Source organism: Pseudophryne corroboree, chromosome 1 (genome assembly GCF_028390025.1).
Source record: "Pseudophryne corroboree isolate aPseCor3 chromosome 1, aPseCor3.hap2, whole genome shotgun sequence".
Classification (NCBI taxonomy): Eukaryota; Metazoa; Chordata; class Amphibia; order Anura; family Myobatrachidae; genus Pseudophryne; species Pseudophryne corroboree.
In genome coordinates, this window is record NC_086444.1 from 409,221,387 (window position 1) to 409,242,444 (window position 21,058).

Here is a 21,058-nt window from a genome sequence, read left to right on the forward strand (position 1 = left end):
CTAAAATTAGGATCCATAAAGGCCAAGATTTCGGCCCTCTCCCTTTTTCTCTCAAAAAGAACTGGCTTCACTGCCTGAAGTTCGGACGTTGTTACAGGGGTGCTGCATATTCAGCCCCTTTTGTGCCTCCAGTGGCACCTTGGGATCTTAACGTGTGTTGGATTCCTAAAATCCCACTGGTTTGAGCCACTTAAGACCGTGGAGCTAAAATATCTCGCGTGGAAAGTGGTCATGCTTTTGGCCTTAGCTTGGACTAGGCGTGTGTCAGAATTGACGGCTTTGTCATGTAAAAGCCCATATCTGATCTTCCATATGGAAAGGGCAGAATGGAGGACTTGTCCCCAATTTCTCCCTAAGGTGGTATCGTCGTTTCATTTGAACCAACCTATTGTGGTGCCTGCGGCTACTAGGGACTTGGAGGATTCCAAGTTGCTGGACGTAGTCCGGGCCCTGAAACTTTGTTTCCAGGACGGCTAGAGTCAGAAAAACTGACTCGCTATTTATCCTGCATGCACCCAACAAGCTGGGTGCTCCTGCTTCAAAGCAGACTATTGCTCGCTGGATCTGTAGCACCATTCAGCTTGCACATTCTGCGGCTGGACTGCCGCATCCTAAATCAGTAAAAGCCCATTCCACGAGGAAGGTGGGCTCTTCTTGGGCGGCTGCCCGAGAGGTCTCGGCTTTACAACTTTGCCGAGCTGCTACTTGGTCGGGTTCAAACACTTTTGCAAAATTCTACAAGTTTGATACCCTGGCTGAGGAGGACCTTGAGTTTGCTCATTCGGTGCTGCAGAGTCATCCGCACTCTCCCGCCCGTTTGGGAGCTTTGGTATAATCCCCATGGTCCTTACGGAGTACCCAGCATCCATTAGGACGTCAGAGAAAATAAGAATTTACTCACCGGTAATTCTATTTCTCGTAGTCCGTAGTGGATGCTGGGAGCCCGTCCCAAGTGCGGACTCGCTGCAATACATGTATATAGTTATTGCTTAACTAAAGGGTTATTGTATGAGCCATCTGTTGAGAGAGGCTCAGTTATTGTTCATACTGTTAACTGGGTATAGTTATCACGAGTTGTACGGTGTGATTGGTGTGGCTGGTATGAGTCTTACCCTGGATTCCAAATCCTTTCCTAGTAATGTCAGCTCTTCCGGGCACAGTTTCCCTAACTGAGGTCTGGAGGAGGGGCATAGAGGGAGGAGCCAGTGCACACCAGATATAGTACCTAATCTTTCTTTTAAGAGTGCCCAGTCTCCTGCGGAGCCCGTCTATACCCAATGGTCCTTACGGAGTACCCAGCATCCACTACGGACTACGAGAAATAGAATTACCGGTGAGTAAATTCTTATTTTCTGTTTGTTTGTTTTATTTCGATCCTCAATGCTGGTGCATTCTCAAAAGAAACAAGCTGATAAGCCGGTGGTAAGTAATTCTTCACCCTCACAGGCTACACATGATTCAGATGAGGATTCATCGGAAGATGAAAGCTCAATTAATTCTACTTCAGCATGCGAAGAGGAGGAGGAAGGTCTCAGCTCAGTGGATATAGCTGAGTTAATTAAAACAATGAAAGCCATTCTATCCTTAGAAGATTCAGCAGAGCCTGTGTTAAAAACCAAGTTACCTGTGTTTAAACGTCCCAAAACAGTTAAGACTGAGTTTCCAGGGTCAGATCAGCTGACGGAAATTATGGAAGAGGCTTGGGCTACGCCCAATAAGAAGTTTAGAATTCCTAAGAAATGGAATTCCAATTATCCTCTTCCAGCTGGGGATTGTTTAAAAAGGGAGGTGGCTGCTAAAGTAGGTACGCATGTGATTCGATTAGTTCGAAAATCTACATTATATTTGCCTTCAACATCATTAAATGATGTCACGGATAGGAGAGTGGATGGTTTTCTGAAAAAACATTTTTTTCCCTGTCTGGGGCAGTCATAAGGCCAGCCATGGCTTCAGCTTGGATGGCAAAGGCGGTGGCTGCCTGGTCTGATGCATTGGAGGGGGATTTTTCTATAGCTTCTAGAGAGCAAAAATCCCATATAGCTCATATAAAACAGGCTGCAATGTTCTTGGAAGAAGCAGCATTGTATATGGGTACTATTGCCTCCAGGGCATCAGCTTCAACAATAACTGCTTGCAGAGCAGTTTGGCTACATAAGAGGAAAGCTGATTCAGAATCTAAGAAGGTTTTGGAATCTTTGCCCTTTTCTGGAGATATTCTTTTTGTTAAAGAATTGACAGGTATTCTGGAGTCAGAAGCATACTCTAAGAAGGTCAAGTTTCCTTCCACATACAATTTCAAACCTAAAGTTCCGGCTTTTCGGCCCTTTCGGTCTCAAGGAAAAGCTAAAGAACAGAGTGATGGCAAGCAGCCCCAATACAACAAGTCTGGTAAGACTAAAAAGCATTGGGCTACCAGAGGACCGGTTGGGAAAACAGATAATAAGCCATCATAAGCCATCATAAGCCTGATGGTGCGGGCCTCCACCTGGGGGACCCCAGGGTGAGGGGCTGACTTCTTCAGTTTGCACAGATCTGGCAGCAGTCTACAACAGATACCTGGGTGCCGGAAGCGGTATCTCTAGGTTATGCTTTTGCCTTCAAGAAGCACCTTCCTCAAAGTTTTTTTTTTTTTTTTTTTAACCAGCCCGTCTCGGGTAGAGACGAAGGCCAGGGCTTTGTTAGAGGCAATTCAGAAATTGCTTCAGTCAGGAGTAGTCATTTCAGTTCCTCCTGCACAACGAGGACAGGGTTTTTACTCCAAACTGTTTTTAGTTCAGAAGCCAAATGGGTCATTTTGGCCCATTCTCAATCTCAAAGTACTGAACAAATACATTTGGGTACCTCGGTTTCACATGGAGACATTACATTCCATCATTTTGGCCATGGAGCCAGGGGATTATATGGTATCCCTGGATATACAGGATTCTTACTGACATGTTCCTATAGCACTGTTTCATCAGTGCTATCTCCAGTTCGTTATCCTTCAACAGCATTTTCAGTCCCAGGCCCTACCTTTTGGGTTAGCCACAGCTCCCAGAGTATTTACCAAGATTATGGTGGTAATGGCATCTTATTTCCGCGAGCAGGGATAAGAATATTTCCATACCTCAACGATCTTTTAATCCTGGCACAGAAGCAGGAATTGCTCTTGTGTCATCTGCAACAGACAATAACGTGTCTGCAGAACCACGGGTGGCTCATAAATTGGGCAAAATTGTCTCTGGTTCCATCACAGCGGATGACTCATTTGGGGGCTGTACTGGATTCAAGTCTTCAGAGAGTAATTTTACCTCTGAACAAGATATCCAAGGTCCAGTCAAGGATTCAGGACTTGTTACACAGTTAAAAGGTATCCATTCACGCAGTTATGCGCGTGATGGGTTTGATGGTGTCAACATTCGACATGGTGGAGTATGCACAATTCCACTCGAGGCCTCTGCAGCGTCTGATTCTTGCCAAATGGAATGGGTTGCATCAGACGATAAAAACAGACTATGTTTCTTATGATAGAAGTAAGAAGTTCATTAGCCTGGTGGCTACAGACATCCCATCTGGACAAGGGGAGACCCTTTTGGATATCAGATTGGGAAATTCTGACGACAGGCGCCAGTCTCCTGGGCTGGGGAGCAGTGTCAGGAAGGTTATGTTTTCAGGGGCAATGGACCAAGGAAAAAAGTTACCTGCCAATAAATATATTGGAACTTCGAGCCATATACATGGCACTGATTCAGGCAAAGGACATTCTTCTGGGAAAACCAGTCCAGATCCGCTCGGACAATGCAACGACAGTAGCGTACCTCAACAATCGAAGAGGAACTTGCAGCCGAAAAGCGATGAAGGAGGTAAGTCACATACTATAGTGGGCAGAACTTCATCATCCAGCCTTGTCCAGGAGTCCTAAACTGGGAAGCGGACTTTCTCAGTCGACACGCCATTCAGGCAAGCGAATGTGCTCTTCCAGACTCTAGTAGACAGATGGGATTTGCCAGAGATAGATCTCATGGCGTCCCGTCTGAACAACAAAGTGCTCGCATACGGGTCAAGAACAGAGAATCCCAGAGCGATCTTAGTGGATGCCCTGTCAGTGAGATGGGATTTTCATCTAGATTATGTGTTTCTTCAAATCACCCTATTACCCAGGGTGGTGAGAAAGATAAAGCAAGGAAAGGGTGCCGTGATACTAATAGCTCCAGCTTCGCCCAGAAGACAACAGTACACAGATCTACAGAGGATGTTCCACTTCTTCTACAGAGGATGTTCCACTTCTGCTCCCTTAACGTCCAGACCTACTGATACAAGGTCCTTGTTATCACAGACATCTGGCTCGACTGTCTTTGGCGGCGTGGCTCTTGAAACCACTATCCTAAAATCAAGCGGATTCTCACAACAGGTCATTCAAACTATGCTCAGAGCAAGGGAACCTTCCTCAGCTCGCATTTATCACCGAAAATGGCAAACCTATATTCAAATGGACCCGAAGTCTTTCAGAGTTTCCAGGGTCTTAGCATTCCTTCAGGCAGGAATAGATAAAGGTTTGAAGGTGGCTTCCTTGAGAGTGCAAGTATCAGCATTGACTGTATGGTTCCAAAAGAAAATTGTCAATTTACAGGATGTGCGTACTTTTTCCAGGGAATGCTGCGCATTCAACCTCCTTTTGTTCCTCCTACGGTGCTTTGGGACTTAAGTCTAGTCCTGAAAGCCCTTCAAGTTGACCCGTTTGAACCACTTAATAAAGTGGATCTTAAATGGTTGACCGCTAAAGTTCTCTTTCTACTGGCTATGGCGTCAGCTAGAAGAGTATCAGATTTAGGGGCATTATCATTTCATTCCCCATTTCTGTTTTTTCTTTTTTTCCCCAGATAAAGCAGTTCTCAGAACTAGATCTGGGTATCTTCCGAAGGTGGTGTCTAAATTCCACCTTAATGAAGAAATTGTAGTCCCGGCTTTCCAGGTACCGGGCTTTTCTGCGGGAGATGCAATGCTGGATGTGGATCGTACCAGAGCCATCAGAAAGACAGATTCTCTCTTCATTCTCTACGGATTTCACAAGAGAGGATGGCCTGCTGATAAGCAGATACTGGCAATATGGCTTCGAATGACCGTTTCAGAAGCATATTCTCAGGTTGATCTCCTTGTTCCGGCTAATGTCTCTGCTCACTCTACTCGTAAGGTAGGTCCATCATGGGCGTGCTGCATGAAACTTGGTGCTTCAGCAGAACAGATATGTGAGGCAGCCACATGGTCTTCCATTAACACATTCATTAAACATTATGTCTTGGATACCTTTGCCTCTCATGACGCTGAATTCTGGCGAAGGATTCTCCTGTCCAATCAGGAGCGTCCCCACCACTAAATTGTTTTGGGAAATCCCATTGTTATCCTGTGGACCCTGCCGTAGAAATATACGTTATGGTAAGAACTTACCGTTGATAACGGTATTTCTCCTAAGTCCACAGGATCCACAGAGATCCCACCCTGACGCACCTGATTTGAGGATCCTTTTACTCACTAACGTCTTCCTTCTTGTACGGAAGGGTGTGCAGGTGTGTTCTTATCGCCTGATTAGGGCTCTCTATGATGCTCCTACCTTGAGCTTTGGAATACAACTGATTTACCTGAGCAAGGCGGTGGGGATATATGGACGGGCCCGTTGCATGCTGGGAAGCCAGAAAAGCTTTGACTGATTGGTGAAAATCTGCTGTCGCTTCATCATATCCCATTGTTATCCTGTGGCTACTGTGGACTTAGGATAAATACCGTTATCAACGGTAAGTTCTTACCATAACGTATATATTCAAGCCTGTTCGTGGTACTAAAGCCGGACGGTTCAGTACAACCGATCTTGAACCTCAAATCTCTGAACGCGTACGTACTGGTGTTCAGGTTCAAAATAGAATCTGAGAGCGGTGGTCTTTGGCCTAGAGGAAGGGGAGTTCCTGGTATCCCTGGATATCAAGGATGTGTACCTTCACTTCCAGTTTCGGGCCTTGCCTTTTGGTCTCTCCACGGCACCAAGAGTATTCACGAAGGTTATGGTGGAAATTATGTTGCAACTCCATGTGTTGGGGGTGAACATTGTCCCGTACTTCGACGATCTCCTCATAAAAGCTGTGTCCAGAGCTCGGTTGTTGGAAAGCATCAACCTGACTATGTGACTTCTCACAAGTCACGGGTGGATTCTCAATCTACAAAAATCACACCTGGAACCTTCGCAGAGACTTCAGTTCCTGGGGATTATACTAGACACGGTTTCTTAGAAGGTGTTGCTGCCTATGGACAAAGCCTTGACAATCGTCTATGGTCCGCTCCATTCTGAAACCACACAAGATCTCGGTGCATCATTGCATCCACCTACTAGGCAAGATGGTGGCTCCTACGAGGCTATTCAGTACGGAAGAGTCCATGCCCGTCCGTTCCAGCTAGAGCTGCTGGACAAGTGGTCAGGGTCACATCTCCACATGCACCAGAGGATATCCCTTTCCCCAAAGGCAAGGATCTCCCTTCTATGGTGATTGCAGATCTCCCACCTAGTGGAGGGCCGACACTTCGGAATTCAGTCATGTATTCTGTTGACAACGGATGCAAGCCTCCGCGGTTGGGGGGCTATGACGCAAGGGGCTCAGTTTCTGGGAAGGTTGTCGCCCCAAGAGGCTTTTCTTCCGATAAACATTCTGGAACTCCAGGCGATTTACAATGCCCTGCTGCAAGCATCTTACCTCCTTCAACATCAAGCCATACAGGTCCAGTCGGACAATGCCATGGCGGTGGCGTACATAAACCGACAGGGAGGAACAAAAAGCAGGGCCGCAGTGCAAGAAGTGTCCAGGATACTCCTCTGGGCGGAATGCAACGCCACGGCCATGTCAGCCATATTCATTCCTGGAGTGGACAACTGGGAAGCGAACTTTCTCAGCAGACACGATCTGCACCCAGGGGAATGGGGCCTTCACCCGCAGGTATTTCAACTGTTGGTTTAACAGTGGGGCTGCCTGCTGATCGACATGATGGCTTCTCGTCTCAACTAGAAGCTGCGTCGGTGGAAGCCGTGGGTTTACCAGTTCGTCTATCTGTTCCCTCCACTTCCTCTCATTCCCAGAGTTCTTAAAAGACTAAAATGGGAAAGCGTTCAGGCAATTCTCATTGCCCCGGATTGGCCTCGCAGGGCTTGGTATGCGGACCTCCTGGCCATGTCCCTTGAGGAGCCCTGGCCTCTGCCGTTTCAAGAAGATCTTCTTCAGCAAGGGCTGTTCGTCTATCCAGACTTACCGCAGCTTTGTTTGACGGCATGGAGGTTGAAAGGGAGATTTTAGCCAGGAAAGGGCTTCCCGCCAAGGTTATCTCTACTATGGTCCATGCCAGGAAGGTGGTAACATCTAGACATTACCACAGAATATGGAAGAAATATGTTTCTTGGTGTGAGGGTCAATAGTTTTCTACTGTAGATTTTCATCTTGGCCAGTTCTTACCCTTCTTGCAGGCAGGTTTGGATATGGGCCTACGTTTAGGCTCCATTAAAGTTCAGGTCTCGGCCTTGTCTATTTTCTTCCAAAGGCAATTGGCTGTGATCCCAGAGGTCTAGATGTTTTTGAAGGGTGTCCTTCATATTCAACCACCCCTTGTGCCTCCCACAGCTCCGTGGGATCTCAATTTGGTCCTGACCTTTCTCCAATCAGATTGGTTTGAACCATTACATAGAGTGGACATGACGTATTTGACTTGGTTTGAACCATTACATAGAGTGGACATGACGTATTTGACTTGGAAGACTGTCGTGTTATTGGCCTTGGTCTCTGCAAGACGTGTATCGGACTTGGGGGCCTTGTCCTGTAAGAGCCCTTATCTGGTGTTCCATGAGGATAGTGCGGAGCTCAGGACTCGCCCACAGTTTTTGCCTAAGGTGTTGTCGGCATTCACATCAATCAGCCGATAGTGGTTCCTGTGGTTTCTGACACTTTAGTTATGCCGAAGTCCCTGGACGTGGTTCAGGCTTTGAAGATTTATGTCAAGAGGATGGCTCGTCACAGGAAATCTGACTCGTTTTTTGTTCTCTGACACTGCCAAAATTGGATGTCCTGCTTCAAAGCAGTCCATTGCTCATTGGATCCGTCTAACCATCCAACAGGCTTACTCTTCGCCAGCCGTGGCGCTGCCGAGATCTGTTCAGGCCCACTTCACACGGTCGGTGGGTTCTTCATGGGCGGCCATCCGTGGTGTCTCGGCTTTGCATTTGTGCCGAGCAGCTACTTGGTCTGGTTCGAACACGTTTGTAAAGTTTTACAAGTTCGATACCTTGGTTAAAGAGGACCTTCAGTTTGGTCACTTGGTTTTGCAGGGGTCTCGGCACTCTCCCACCCAGTCTGGGAGGTTTGGGACTTCCCCATGGTACTAAGACCATCCCAGTATCCCCTAGGATGTTAGAGGAAATAGGAATTGAATACTGGTAATTCCTTTTCTCGTAGTCTGTAGGGGATACTGGGTGCCCGCCTCTGTGCTTCATTTGTTTTCCTGCAAGCTTGTTCTTGTATTTCTTGGTTGGGTCTGCTGTTGCTGCCCCTTTTTTTGAAGCTGTGGTTAGCATGGCTATCCTCTTGTTGTGTTGTGTGCTGGTTCGGTCTCACCACTTTTCTTGTCTATTTTCCTTTTCTCAAAGTATGTCTGTCTCCTAGGGCACAGTTTTCCTAGACTGAGTCTGCAGGTGGGGCATAGAGGGGAGGAGCCAGCACACTCTGAAGATTTCTTTTTAAAGTGCAAGCCTCCAATGTACTCCATTTATACCCCATGGTACTAAGACCATCCCAATATCCCCTACAGACTAGGAGAAAAGGAATTACCATTCTGTATTAAATTCCTATTTTTTATTGCATGCATTTAGTACATGATAACTAGAACCTGGTTGATATGGGCAACTTCTCCACCTGTCCTCTTTAGAATGTTTGTTTGATACATGTCTCCAATAATGCTGTAGTTTTGGTATGTACACAGTGGCATTTACAATGCTGAGCAGTTTGTCACCATATGATGAATCCTGAGTTTACAATGTAAAAAGCAGAGTTCATCATTGTCATTCTATATAATAAACATCTTACTAGGAGACACTGACACTTTGCCGAGAGCTTAATACAAAAACAAAAAAAAGAAACAAGAAACAAAACAAAAAAAACCTAAGCCATAAACTTGCTCTATTACTGAATTTTAATGAACTCCAATCTGACTTTCTCAGGTGTTCAAATACAGCACAGCTCTGGAGAAACACAAGCTGTTTGTGTCTGGGTTACCATATTTCTGCACTAAAGAAGACCTGGAAGAAATCTTTAAGGAACATGGGACCGTTAAAGATATGCGTCTGGTAACCAATCGTTCTGGGAAGTCGAAGGTAAGTCATTAAACTGACATGCTAACCTGTGCTCCTTCCAAGATCTTGATATTTCCAGATAAATGACCATCTAATTGCTTTGATGGTGCCATTTAATATCTAATTGTTTATAGAGTACAATTATACACTGCCTCTCGCCTCATCTAGCATTTCTATACCGCAAATTAATGTTTTCAGAGTTCATCATAGAAATTAGAGGATTGCATTTCATTGAAGCCTGCCCCATGTAATGCCTAGACATGTCAGTAACCGCTCCACAGTACTATAAACTGCGATGTGTAGGTCCACATCCTGATGTGTGTGCATGCAGAGTTCAAAATTGAACACTGATTGGACATTGCAAAAGCATACAAGTGATTCCACATTGTCCAAGAAAATCCAGTGATGTGCTCAGAGATTGCCTCCATATTGAAGGCCTGTAATCAGCTTGTTTTGACTACTTTGAGCAGCTATCCCATACAGTGCATTTCTATCTGATACATGCTAATGCAAATTATTTGGAGTTTGTCACTTTTCTGTCCAACTGTGGCAGTCTGCTTTCTAGCTAATGCGAGTATCCGCCCTTCTATGCCGATTATCCGTCAGTCTTTATACGGATGCCTGCCCATTAACTGTTTTTCCTTCTACAGTCAATGTCCTCAATTGCACCCACCACATGCTAGATGCTAAAGATGCGACTGAACACCAAAGGAAACCTACAATCACACTAGAGGGATCTGTTCCATGCATGTCACAGATGAAGTGATTCATCAATGGGCAAATCGGTCCATCCGCGCTTTCATTGTGCGTATGCATGGTATGGCATATGCGCAGTCTGCAGATGGTTTTTCTGGTGCAGATCTCGGCGAGATCCGTCTGCGTCCAACTCAGGCCCCCTCATGCACATCCTCTTATGTGTGATAGCATTGGATTCTACCAGACTTGCAGCAAGTGCGCCAACTAATAATGGTGGGGTGCAGGGTTTCGGTTAAAATCTTGGAACAGTGGAAAACACTTTGCCCACATTACGTTTTATTAGTTATTTTTGGAAAGGCCCTCTTTTTGGCCTTTGCTGAAGGGATAATCGGTATGCCACAAATACTTCCTGATATTACACCTTGAAATCTCAAACAGGTAGACGCTGTATGGACAATGACGAGCTGCATGGCAGCCAGTTGGGCTCACACTGGTTTCAGATTCTCCATTTCCACTTCAGCAGCTCCTGTTCAATATCTGACCACTGGGTTCTCCAATATAGTCAATATATGGTACCTATAATGTTTCTCTTTTATTTTGGATTCTGAATGCAACGGAACAAAGGGGCCAGAGATTATATTCCTTCTCTTTCCTGATGCCCAAAATAAGTGGTTATTTGTTTCCTGTTTTGTATGTCAAAGGTCTCTCTCATGTTAGTGAATGCCTAATTTACTGATTTGCTTCGGTCAGTGATTCGGGTCATTATAAAAGGGGAATTCATCACTGGATATTGAGGATGCATACTGACCTATTCCTACTGTTGAGGACTGTCAGTGCTTCCTTCATTTACACTCTTTGATGGTCGACTTTCAGTTTTGAGAGCTCTCCTTTGGGCCTGTCAGACACACTTGTCATGTACCATTGTCATGGCTTCCTGGCCTCATTGAGCGGGACTTTATCGACCTGTATCTCGATTCTAGGGAAATGATTCTGCAAAATCTTGAATGGACTACCCAGAGCCATGGATGCATTACAAAACAGTCCAGATTCTCCCTGGTTCTTTCTACAGTGGAAGAATGGAATTGCTCCTTCCATAAGAAAATGTTCACTTACTCCACGGGTGATTCTCTTCCCACTGCAGTGCAGCATGGAAGTGGCGAGGACTATGGTCTGCATTTTCATGTGTGATCGTGAACTAGGTATATCTGAGATGAGAACACTTTCACAGTGGAACAGGCTATTTGGCAGAGGTGTGAAGCTCCAGAAATACTTTTTTTTTCTTGTTCCACTTTGCTTTTCCGTATAATGCATTCAACATAATGGTAATTTATAAATTTGTTTGTGAATAGATCTTGGAACACCAGCTGTCAAATTATTCTGGTGTAGTTTGTGGTTGGAGTAGGACTGGTAAAATTAAGGACGCAAACTGCAAGCAAAACATACAAAATCTCACAGGCCTGTTGGGGAACGATTTTGAAAACTTCACTCCTCTCCATCTCTCAGGCAATGCTGGAGGCACATACAACCAGAAACATTTTTGTAATAGATTAAGAAATCTTTTTATACACATGTAGCAAGAAAGGATAAGCTACACTTGTCAAAACTCCGTAACCTTAAATACAAACATCAATACAGGTTGAGTATCCCATATCCAAATATTCCGAAATACGGAATATTCAGAAATACGTACTTTTTTGAGTGAGATAGTGAAACCTTTGTTTTCTGATGGCTCAATGTACACAAACTTTGTTTAATACACAAAGTTATTAAAAATATTGTATTAAATGACCTTCAGGCTGTGTGTATAAGGTGTATATGAAACATAAATGAATTGTGTGAATGTAGACACACTTTGTTTAATGCACAAAGTTATAAAAATATTGGCTAAAATTACCTCCAGGCTGTGTGTATAAGGTGTATATGTAACATAAATACATTCTGTGCTTAGATTTAGGTCCCATCACCATGATATCTCATTATGGTATGCAATTATTCCAAAATACGGAAAAATCCCATATCCAAAATACCTCTGGTCCCAAGCATTTTGGATAAGGGAGACTCAACCTGTAGTTGGTTAGCTACGACGGGTTGGAGTAGTTGAGACACGCATCTCCACGCTCGAGGATACAGTGTCACCGCTTGGGAGGTGCACTACTACCCTAGAATCCCAGATGACTGAGGTGCACAAAAAATTATCGGATATGGAAGGACGCTTACGCCGGAATAATGTCCGCTTTATTGATTTTCCTGAAAAGGAAGAGGGTGCTCACCCCGAAAAGCTCCTTGAGAAGTGGTTACTCAACGCGTTCTGTGCGGAGGAATTTATGGCACACTTTGCGGTGGAAAGAGCCCACAGAATCCCCATGCATCCATTACCTCCTGGAGCACCTCCCCGTACATTCATTGCTAAACTTCTTCATTACTGTGATGGGGACGCTATATTGAAACTGGCACGTACCAATGGCCCTCTCGAGTGGAATGGGACCCAAATATCGGTCTTCCCGGACTTTGCAATTGGGGTACAGAAGAACAGGGCCCCATTTATGCCGATTTAAACAGAGACTTCGTGAGTTAAATTTAGCCTATGCCATGCTAGTTCCTTCTAAATTGTGGGTGATTGCAAATGGGGAAACACACTTTTACTCAACTCCCCGATCGGCAGCAGCTTGACTGGATAGACATTTCCCGGCACAGAGAGCTCTTGCGGATGGCTGAACACTGGAAATATGTGCATCCTGCTGCAAGTATTATTTGTCGATGCATGGCGCCCTCTGCTACGGAGACGTTGCAGGGGTGCTCGGCTCTGTTTCTCTTTGTTTAAATATTTGTGCCCCGTTTAATGGGCCATACTTAGTCGCTGTTTGCTCAAATTTATATTGCATTTCTCTCTGTTTGTTATACGCTGTTATATGCTCTCATCCTTAATTGTATTGTGGTCCACGGTAGCTCTAGGTGGGGAATAGACTTTAGCTGGGAGTCTCTCCCACCCTGGTGTCATTACATTTTTGGCTTCCTGCTTTTTCACTGCTACTGGGGCTAGCATAGTGTGTATGTTTTCGCTTATACCACAGTTGGTATATTTTCTCTTAGGGTAGTTTTGGTATGCTACAATTTTGGAGTGGTGTACAGGGGCGGGGTTTTCTCTGCGATTTATTTGTTGATTCTGTATTACTGGTGGTATTGTGTGTCAGACATTGTTCTATTTGTATTGCGAGCATGAGTGGTTGTGTTTTTTTGTGTGTGGCCTGTCCGCGGGATGCTTGCTTCATTGCTGTGACTGTTCTCTCATGGCTACAGTTAATGTTCTGGCTTGGAATGTGCGTGGGATTGGCAACAGTCAAGCGGTCCCTTGTGCTCCGACAGATCAAACAATATGCATCTGATATAACCTGTCTCATGGAGACCTACTTAATGGGTAGTAAGATATTGTCCCTTAAAAAACCTTGGGTGGGATGGGCGTTTTCATTCCATGCATACCTCTGCATCGCGCGGGGTATCAGTCCTTATTAGGAAGACTGTCCCTTTCTCCCTTGCCAATGTTCAAACGGATCCCTGGGGTAGATACGTCTTTATAAATTGTAAAATTAATTCTATCCCCTTGCTTCTCCTAGCTGTCTTATGTGCCACCTCCCTAAAAGGTGGCGAGTTTTATAGCGTTATCTCCGGGTGTGCCCACCATCTGCCTGGGGGATTTTAACAATGTCCTTGATCCTGCATTGGATAGGCTGTCTGAGGTACCATCTCTTTCTCACTCAGGAAATACACGGTTTGCAGATGCTGTCTCTGAGCTGGGCCTGATCGATCCTTGGAGGTTGAGGCACCCCTCCCTGAGGCAGTATTCGTGTTTCTCACATTCACACACCTTCTTTTCTCACACAGACATGGCCTTCCTCTCTAAAGATTTGGTTCACGATGTTAGATATGAGACGAGGGGCATCTCTGATCACTCTCCTCTATTGCTTCATATAGACTTAAATTGTCAACGGGTTTAAGCGGTTTGGAAATTTAATCCCTTTTGGTTGACGCATATGGGGGAGGGTTCTGATTTGGAGGCTGCCTGGTTGGAATTTTTTTTAACTTAAAAAGGGGACGGTTCTTATCTCTGTTATGGGATGCGTTTAAGGCCTTCCTGAGAGGGACTTTGATTTAACGGGTGGCTGGTCTGAAATCCTCCTTCAAGAAGAAGGAAACTGATTTGGAAGCCTGGGTTAATGCTTCTGAACTGGCCTACCTGTAAGATAGATTGGACGGTTCCAAAACAATTTGGCTGTCTGCTCAAAAGGAATGGAAAAACCTTTTTGATGGAAAAAAACTCAGCATAGGCTTTTTTTTTCTTCACATGTCTTATATGCCATGGGGGATAGGCCAGGTAGCTAATCTTGCCTGGGGTGTTCGCTCCTCCAGTACGGTTGTCTCACTTATCGGGTCTGATGGTACCAGTTTAGATAGGACTCCTCAAATTTTAGCAGAATTTGTTGTTGATTACCAGCAACTCTATAGTTCTAAACTGAACTGACTGATTATATACATGCTATACAACTGCCATGTCTGTCCGATGATGCCTGTGAGCTTCTTGAAGCTTCTTTAACATCAGATGAGATTGAAGCTGCGATTAAGGCATCTCCTGGTGGTTAAGCTCCGGGTATGGGTGGTATCCTGTCGGAATTATATAAAAAAAACCTTTCTTTCTTTCTTTGTATCCCAGCTCCTCCACTTATTCAATATTTGAACAAAATACGCTTCCTACTTCTATGGCGGAGACGTTAATTATAGTTATCCCTAAACCGGACAAGGACCCCTGATATGTCAAGTCTAACCGTCCAATCTTTTACCCACTGATATTAAGTTATTGGTTTTCAAAACAAGGAAAAAGAGGGAAGGAAAATGGATTGCCCTAATGTGGTGCACAATGATTCATCTTCTAAAACATAACTTTTGATATTTCATACCATAGGATAAAAAAAATAGCAAAATATAGAATAAAATCAGTTGTTTGTGAAAAGACAGAAATTGTGTGGTTAAAATAAAATGCTGCGCACTGGACGTCTGTGTCATTCAATAATTGGATTTATATGTATTTATATGTACCCATATCTCTATATTATGATGCCTCTCTAAATCACAGTCCCTGTGGTAATTGTTATACTCAGGGAAAATTCCCTTGATGTAATGTGTATCTAACCTAAGATACAATGTAAATATACATTCGTTACATACAGCTCAAATATTGGTGTTCAGCTGGCTGCTTAGCCTAACTGTAACAGTGATACAATATAGAAACACAATTGTTACATATAATTCAAGGTCTTTAAGTGCCAAAATCCATCCATTAGGTTTCTCTGCAATGAAATTCTATCTCCCTTATTATATAGCACCTTGGAGGAGCATATATCTCCCTATGAACCCATATGTTCTTTTCAATGCGTGAGTTTTAAGCTCGAAGCTGACAGTAAGTATCCCCACTATTCAGTTTGACACCTTTGCGTTTATCCATTCCAAAAGTAAATGTCTTATAAGTAATAATGAAGAGAGTTAATAGTAAGTGATTCTCACGGTAATTTTTATATATATATATCACACACACACACACACAGCATATAGCGAAACGTGCATCAGGTTAGCTGCGTGCATGAACTGATCTCTGCAAAATATACAAAATCCAGTTATAGGTGTGATGCATGTAGAGACCCTGATGCAGTGACCGCGCCGAAAACAATGTGGGTCCCAGGGACCCCTCACTTTTAAAAATTGGGGTCCTACCTGTCCTTTCTTGGTTCCATTGGAATGAAGGTTCTTATTTAATCTTATTAATGATTCAAATATAAAAACACATACTTCATTTGGACACTACAAAAGTGTAGAAGGAGGGGGGGAAGTGACAATGCTGCTGGGCTATGTAGCATACAAGAAACTCCGCACCAGAGATGTAACTAGATATTTTGGTGCTCTTGTGGCAGAAAGTGAATTGGTGCTCCCCCTCCCGAATTCTAAAGCATGGACAGTGTGCGCTGAATCCGCGCATTAAAAATTGAGGGGCTTGCCCACATCATAGTGCCAATTCACATTACACCACACAGTAGTGCCGCTTATACACACTGCACCAGGTAGAGCATGTTATACAAATTGCACCAGGTAGAGCGCGTTATGCACATTGCACCAGGTAGAGCGCGTTATGCACTTTGCACCAGGTAGAGCGCGTTATGCACTTTGCACCAGGTAGAGCGCGTTATGCACTTTGCACCAGGTAGAGCGCGTTATGCACTTTGCACCAGGTAGAGCGCGTTATGCACTTTGCACCAGGTAGAGCGCGTTATGCACTTTGCACCAGGTAGAGCGCGTAATGCACTTTGCACCAGGTAGAGCGCGTTATGCACTTTGCACCAGGTAGAGCGCGTTATGCACTTTGCACCAGGTAGAGCGCGTTATGCACTTTGCACCAGGTAGAGCGCGTTATGCACTTTGCACCAGGTAGAGCACTTAGACACAGTGATTGCGGGTGTCTGTGGAGGGGGTGTCTACAGTGATCGTGGGTATCAGCGGGGAAGGGTGGTGTCCACAGTGATTGCGCGGGAAGGGGTGCCCACAGTCATTGCATGTGTCAGTGGAGGGGGTGATCGCGGGTGTCAGCGAGGGAAGGGGGTGTCCACAGTCATCACGGGTGTCAGTGGGGGTGCCGAGGGGAGGAGTGATGACTGACATGTAGTGCAGCAGCTCTGGTCCTCTTCCTGCTGTGGTGCTGCGGCGATGGCCACTGAGCCCAGTGTGACAAATGTAGGAGCCCGCTCACATTTAACCCCCCCACCCAGCACATATAAAGCAACCAGCTCTCACCTCTCCCCCTGCGCAACATGCAAACAGTCACCGGCTCTCACGCCCCCTCCCCTTCCCCGCAGCACATACGTAGTCACCAGCTGTCACCCCTATGAATGCCAAATTGATCATTAAGAACGTGATATCGCGGACCAGCCCCCATCTATGAATGCCAAATTGATTTCTCACAAATATGTAAAATGCCCGCTCTAATATATATTGTAAATGCCTGCACCTCTTATTACCATATCCCATGAATGTGCGCTATATATCGCAAAACACTGCATCCCATTAGAGAAAACAATACACCCACACATTATCTGAGTTCCAAAGCTCATTGATGTATATATTTGTTATTAAAAGGATATGGATTCAATATATTACAAAGTACAGTATACCTGTATTTACATGGTTACACTCACACAGTAAGCAGTTAAAACATACAATTACATACAGTTCCATATAGTTACAGTTACATGCCAGCGATACAATACCATATCTTTCTCATATAAATTTGTCCCTCCATATGACTCTCTCTCTGTAAAATCATGCAAGAACTCCATCATCGTCTGGGACCGATCAGCAACTCTGAGACCAAAACAGGAACTGACCTCCTGTGTGATCAGCAAGTGTTATCTAGTTTTTTGGGGAGGGGACTCTCTCTCATTCATGATGAGTCACTAGTTTCTTTGTATATGCTGAACAGGTTCAGCCTTGGGGACGTCCAAAGGGGCTGGCCTGAGTTTCCTGTTTGGAATATCTATTGTTCTAATAAAAGTGATTTTAGCTTTTATACATATAATCATAACTATTTGTCACAATGTCCTACAACTTAATAACAAGTATCAAATTAATCTACACATTAAGCTGGTTGTTTTAATAGTAAATATGACAGGTCTATCTTGCTTCGTTCAAATAATACACATACATGACACCACTTCATTACATATAATTTTAAATCACCATGATGTCTGGCGCTTGATATCACTATAATTATGTACTGTATGAAATAAGTGTCGAATCCATCTCTGTGGCATGTCCGTGTAAATGCGTGTGTTACCATATTTTGCTGTGCTCGCTGCGCGTGTTTGCAAGTATAGCGACTTATATGTTTGTAGTTTGTGTGTTCTCTTTATGTAATATTTTTTGGACTTCGACAGGCCACCCTTTGGCAGCAAACAATAACTGCCATCAATTATTAACATAAGAAAAAAATATTTCATACCATAATCTGTGACCTAGACACAAGTATGTATGCATTTCGCAAATCAGACACTTGATTATATTTGGGGAAGACAGGGAGGAGGACGAGACATCCTCTATATGCACTCGGCGGTCACGGGACCACTGGTTGGGTGTGGGACAACATTCAACCTATAGAGTATGCTGGGACAGTGCTTTGGCCTATAATGTCTGATTTGTAACGAACATTTCACACATACATGTACCTACGTCTTTGTACACTGATGTTTGGATTCGAAGAGGTTCTGCTGGGTAGGTGAAGAAGACACAAACAAATCGTGACAGTGGCATATAAAATTTTCATGATCTACATATTCCTATCATTTTCTGAACAAGGGTTATAAGTAGTGTCCTTCCTAAATAACATAAACCTTCGGAGTTCGGGGAGAGCCACTCATAAACCTTTCTTCCACACATATTAATGAGCTCTTTATCTGCAATGTGTGAATAGCCATTGTCTGATTTTTCCTGATTACCTCTGAACTCCATAACTACTAGAACTTTGATTTTTCTCTGATTTTAACAAACTGATCGGCTAATCCTGGGATCCTATAAGGATATCACTCCTTCCTACAGAACCAGTTCCAGTCCCACACTCGACTCCTCATAAAAAACCTCGCAAAAATAGAATATCCTGAAAGAAAATGTTTGTCAGCGGGAAAGAGAGAAAAGAGAAATAGAACAAAACAACTCTTGTTCATAACAAATCAATTACAATCACTGGTCTTTCTGCAGTCCTTTAGTACGCTCAGGTAGTGTTCAACAGTGCCGCCTCTCAGTCTTCACGGAACAGAGTCTCTGATGATACTTTTGCGATCTCTTTGCCTTGCTCTTTGAACACACAGTTCACAGTTCACTTGGAACACACAGTTCACTTTGCTCTCCACCTTGCTCTTTAAACACACAGTTCACAAACTCGATGAATGTGAGCAATAAACTACTTTGTCACGAGTTCTCTCCGGGTCAACGACCTTCTTGCAGTGGGACGAGTGGACCCAAATCTCTCTTTCGGCGACCTTTAGTGCTGTCAACAAAACTTGGTATGGTCCTTCCCACCTATTAGGCAACCTTAGCGTAAGAACAATCACACAGTCTCTTGGTTCATAATCAAGACAGTTAGTATTTGGCATACCAGCAATCAACAGTTTCAAGTTCTATTGTCAAGTTCTCAAATGCTTGCTCATCTCAATAAGGTACTGTACTGTCACCTCATTGGTGTATTTCTGATCATTGTGCGGATCAATCATGACATAAGGTTGTCTTTCAAAAACAACCCAAAAAAGACACAAGTACCAAAACAAAAACACATTTCGAAGAGGGTGATTCGTTGAGTGAAGATCTGGGAGTGGTTCCGAAGCTACATAATACTAGTGGCAGTATCTATGATCACAATAGTACAATTTCAAGCTTGCTTCTACTTCTAGGGGTACCATTATCTACACACAAATTTCTGCACAATTTTTCTTTGTAGTAAACACAGCAGCATCCGTGGCGGCAGGAAATGCCTCTACCCAGTTTGAGAAAACATCAGTGCACACCAATACATAACAATAATTCCTAAAGGGTGTTAACTGTACGAAGTCGATTTGTATTTCCTGAAAAGATCCGTCTGCAGGAGGGATATGGGATGGCTCTGTTGGTATTGCTTTACCAATATTCTTCCTCAAGCAAGTAAAACAGGTCATTGCTCTCTTACCTGCATGAGAATAGAATCCTGGCGCACACCAGTAGGCTCTCATCAGCCTGCACCTACCCTCTTTGCCTAGATGAGTCAGACCGTGTGCCACCTCAGCTAGACTTGGAAGGTATGCTCTGGGGGCTACTGGCTTACCGTGTCCATTTGCCCACAGTCCTGAGGACTCCTGGCCATACCCCTTTGTCCTCCTGACTGCCTCTTCCTGCAGGGAACACAATTTTTTTTGTATCTTAATTTAACTATCGTGTGTTTGCAATGTAGAGTACCATGAGCATAACAAAAAGAAAAAAGAAACATCTCTAGAGGAGAGAAGGAAGAAGAAAATGAAAAGAAAATGTCAGGTTTGCCATTCACCAACAGGCATAGTAGTGTCTATACAAAATTTCCCTTCACCAGTATTCCCATTCTCCACCCTTTGTGCATGACAAGGCACACTGCAGTAATACTGGTGTCATCGTGCTGTTGAGATATACTGGGTTTGGGCAGAACTCTGAAGGACCTAGGCATGTGGAGTTTGAACTGTGCTTGGGTCCATGTATTGTACCACCCTGTGTGAACGCAAAAGATGAAGAGGAAAACTGTAGAGAAACAGAATAGAGGTTGGTGACAGATGAGTTTGTAGAGGTGGAGAAGATTTTATAAAAATTTGACAACTGGATTGGGCACTACGGGGAAGTGATTCTCTACTTGGTCTATACCCCTTAAAAAAAATTCTGTGTGTCTTATCTCTACTGGGACTATCCCAGCCATCAATCCAGTATCCTGTCCATCCTAAGTTCATAGGGAACCCAGTATCTGTGAGATAATTTCCTCTACCTGTGATGGACATGCATCTAGAACAGTAGAATGCGACATTAGTCTTCAAGTTTTGTCAAAGGGTAATGTTGCATTTATTTTGTTCTTCCCATTAGCCGAATCTGTGTTTTCTATATGGCTCGTGATTCCTTACTATATGTCCCTTGGTCCCGTCTATGTGTTTAATAATGTGGCTTGTGTTTTCTGTCTAGGGGATCTATATTGACTGTTTCCTACTACTCCTACAATCTCTGGCAAAATGCCCTTCCTTCCTACAAGTGTAACATATTATTGACCATTAGGGTTCTGGGGTTTGAACTGATGGGTCTTTCCTGTATGTGCCAGTATACTTACCATACTCAACCTCTCCACCTGTTGTTCTCTGGGCCTAGCACTATTCTTGTGATGTTCAATAGCACACTAAGATTAGCTACTGTGACCCCTTCCCAATTTTGCAAAGAAGTCTG

The 21,058-nt window shown here is 44.1% G+C and overlaps 1 protein-coding gene across 1 annotated transcript in view; it reads left to right on the forward strand.

Moving 5' to 3' along the window:
• The window catches only part of SART3 (spliceosome associated factor 3, U4/U6 recycling protein), a 329,224-nt gene that overhangs the window by 270,894 nt on the left and 37,272 nt on the right, over positions 1–21,058 (forward strand). The window contains exon 17 of the mRNA XM_063913277.1: positions 9,221–9,373. Within this exon, the coding sequence (XP_063769347.1) occupies positions 9,221–9,373 (153 nt within the window). The remainder of the gene's footprint in view (positions 1–9,220; positions 9,374–21,058) is intronic.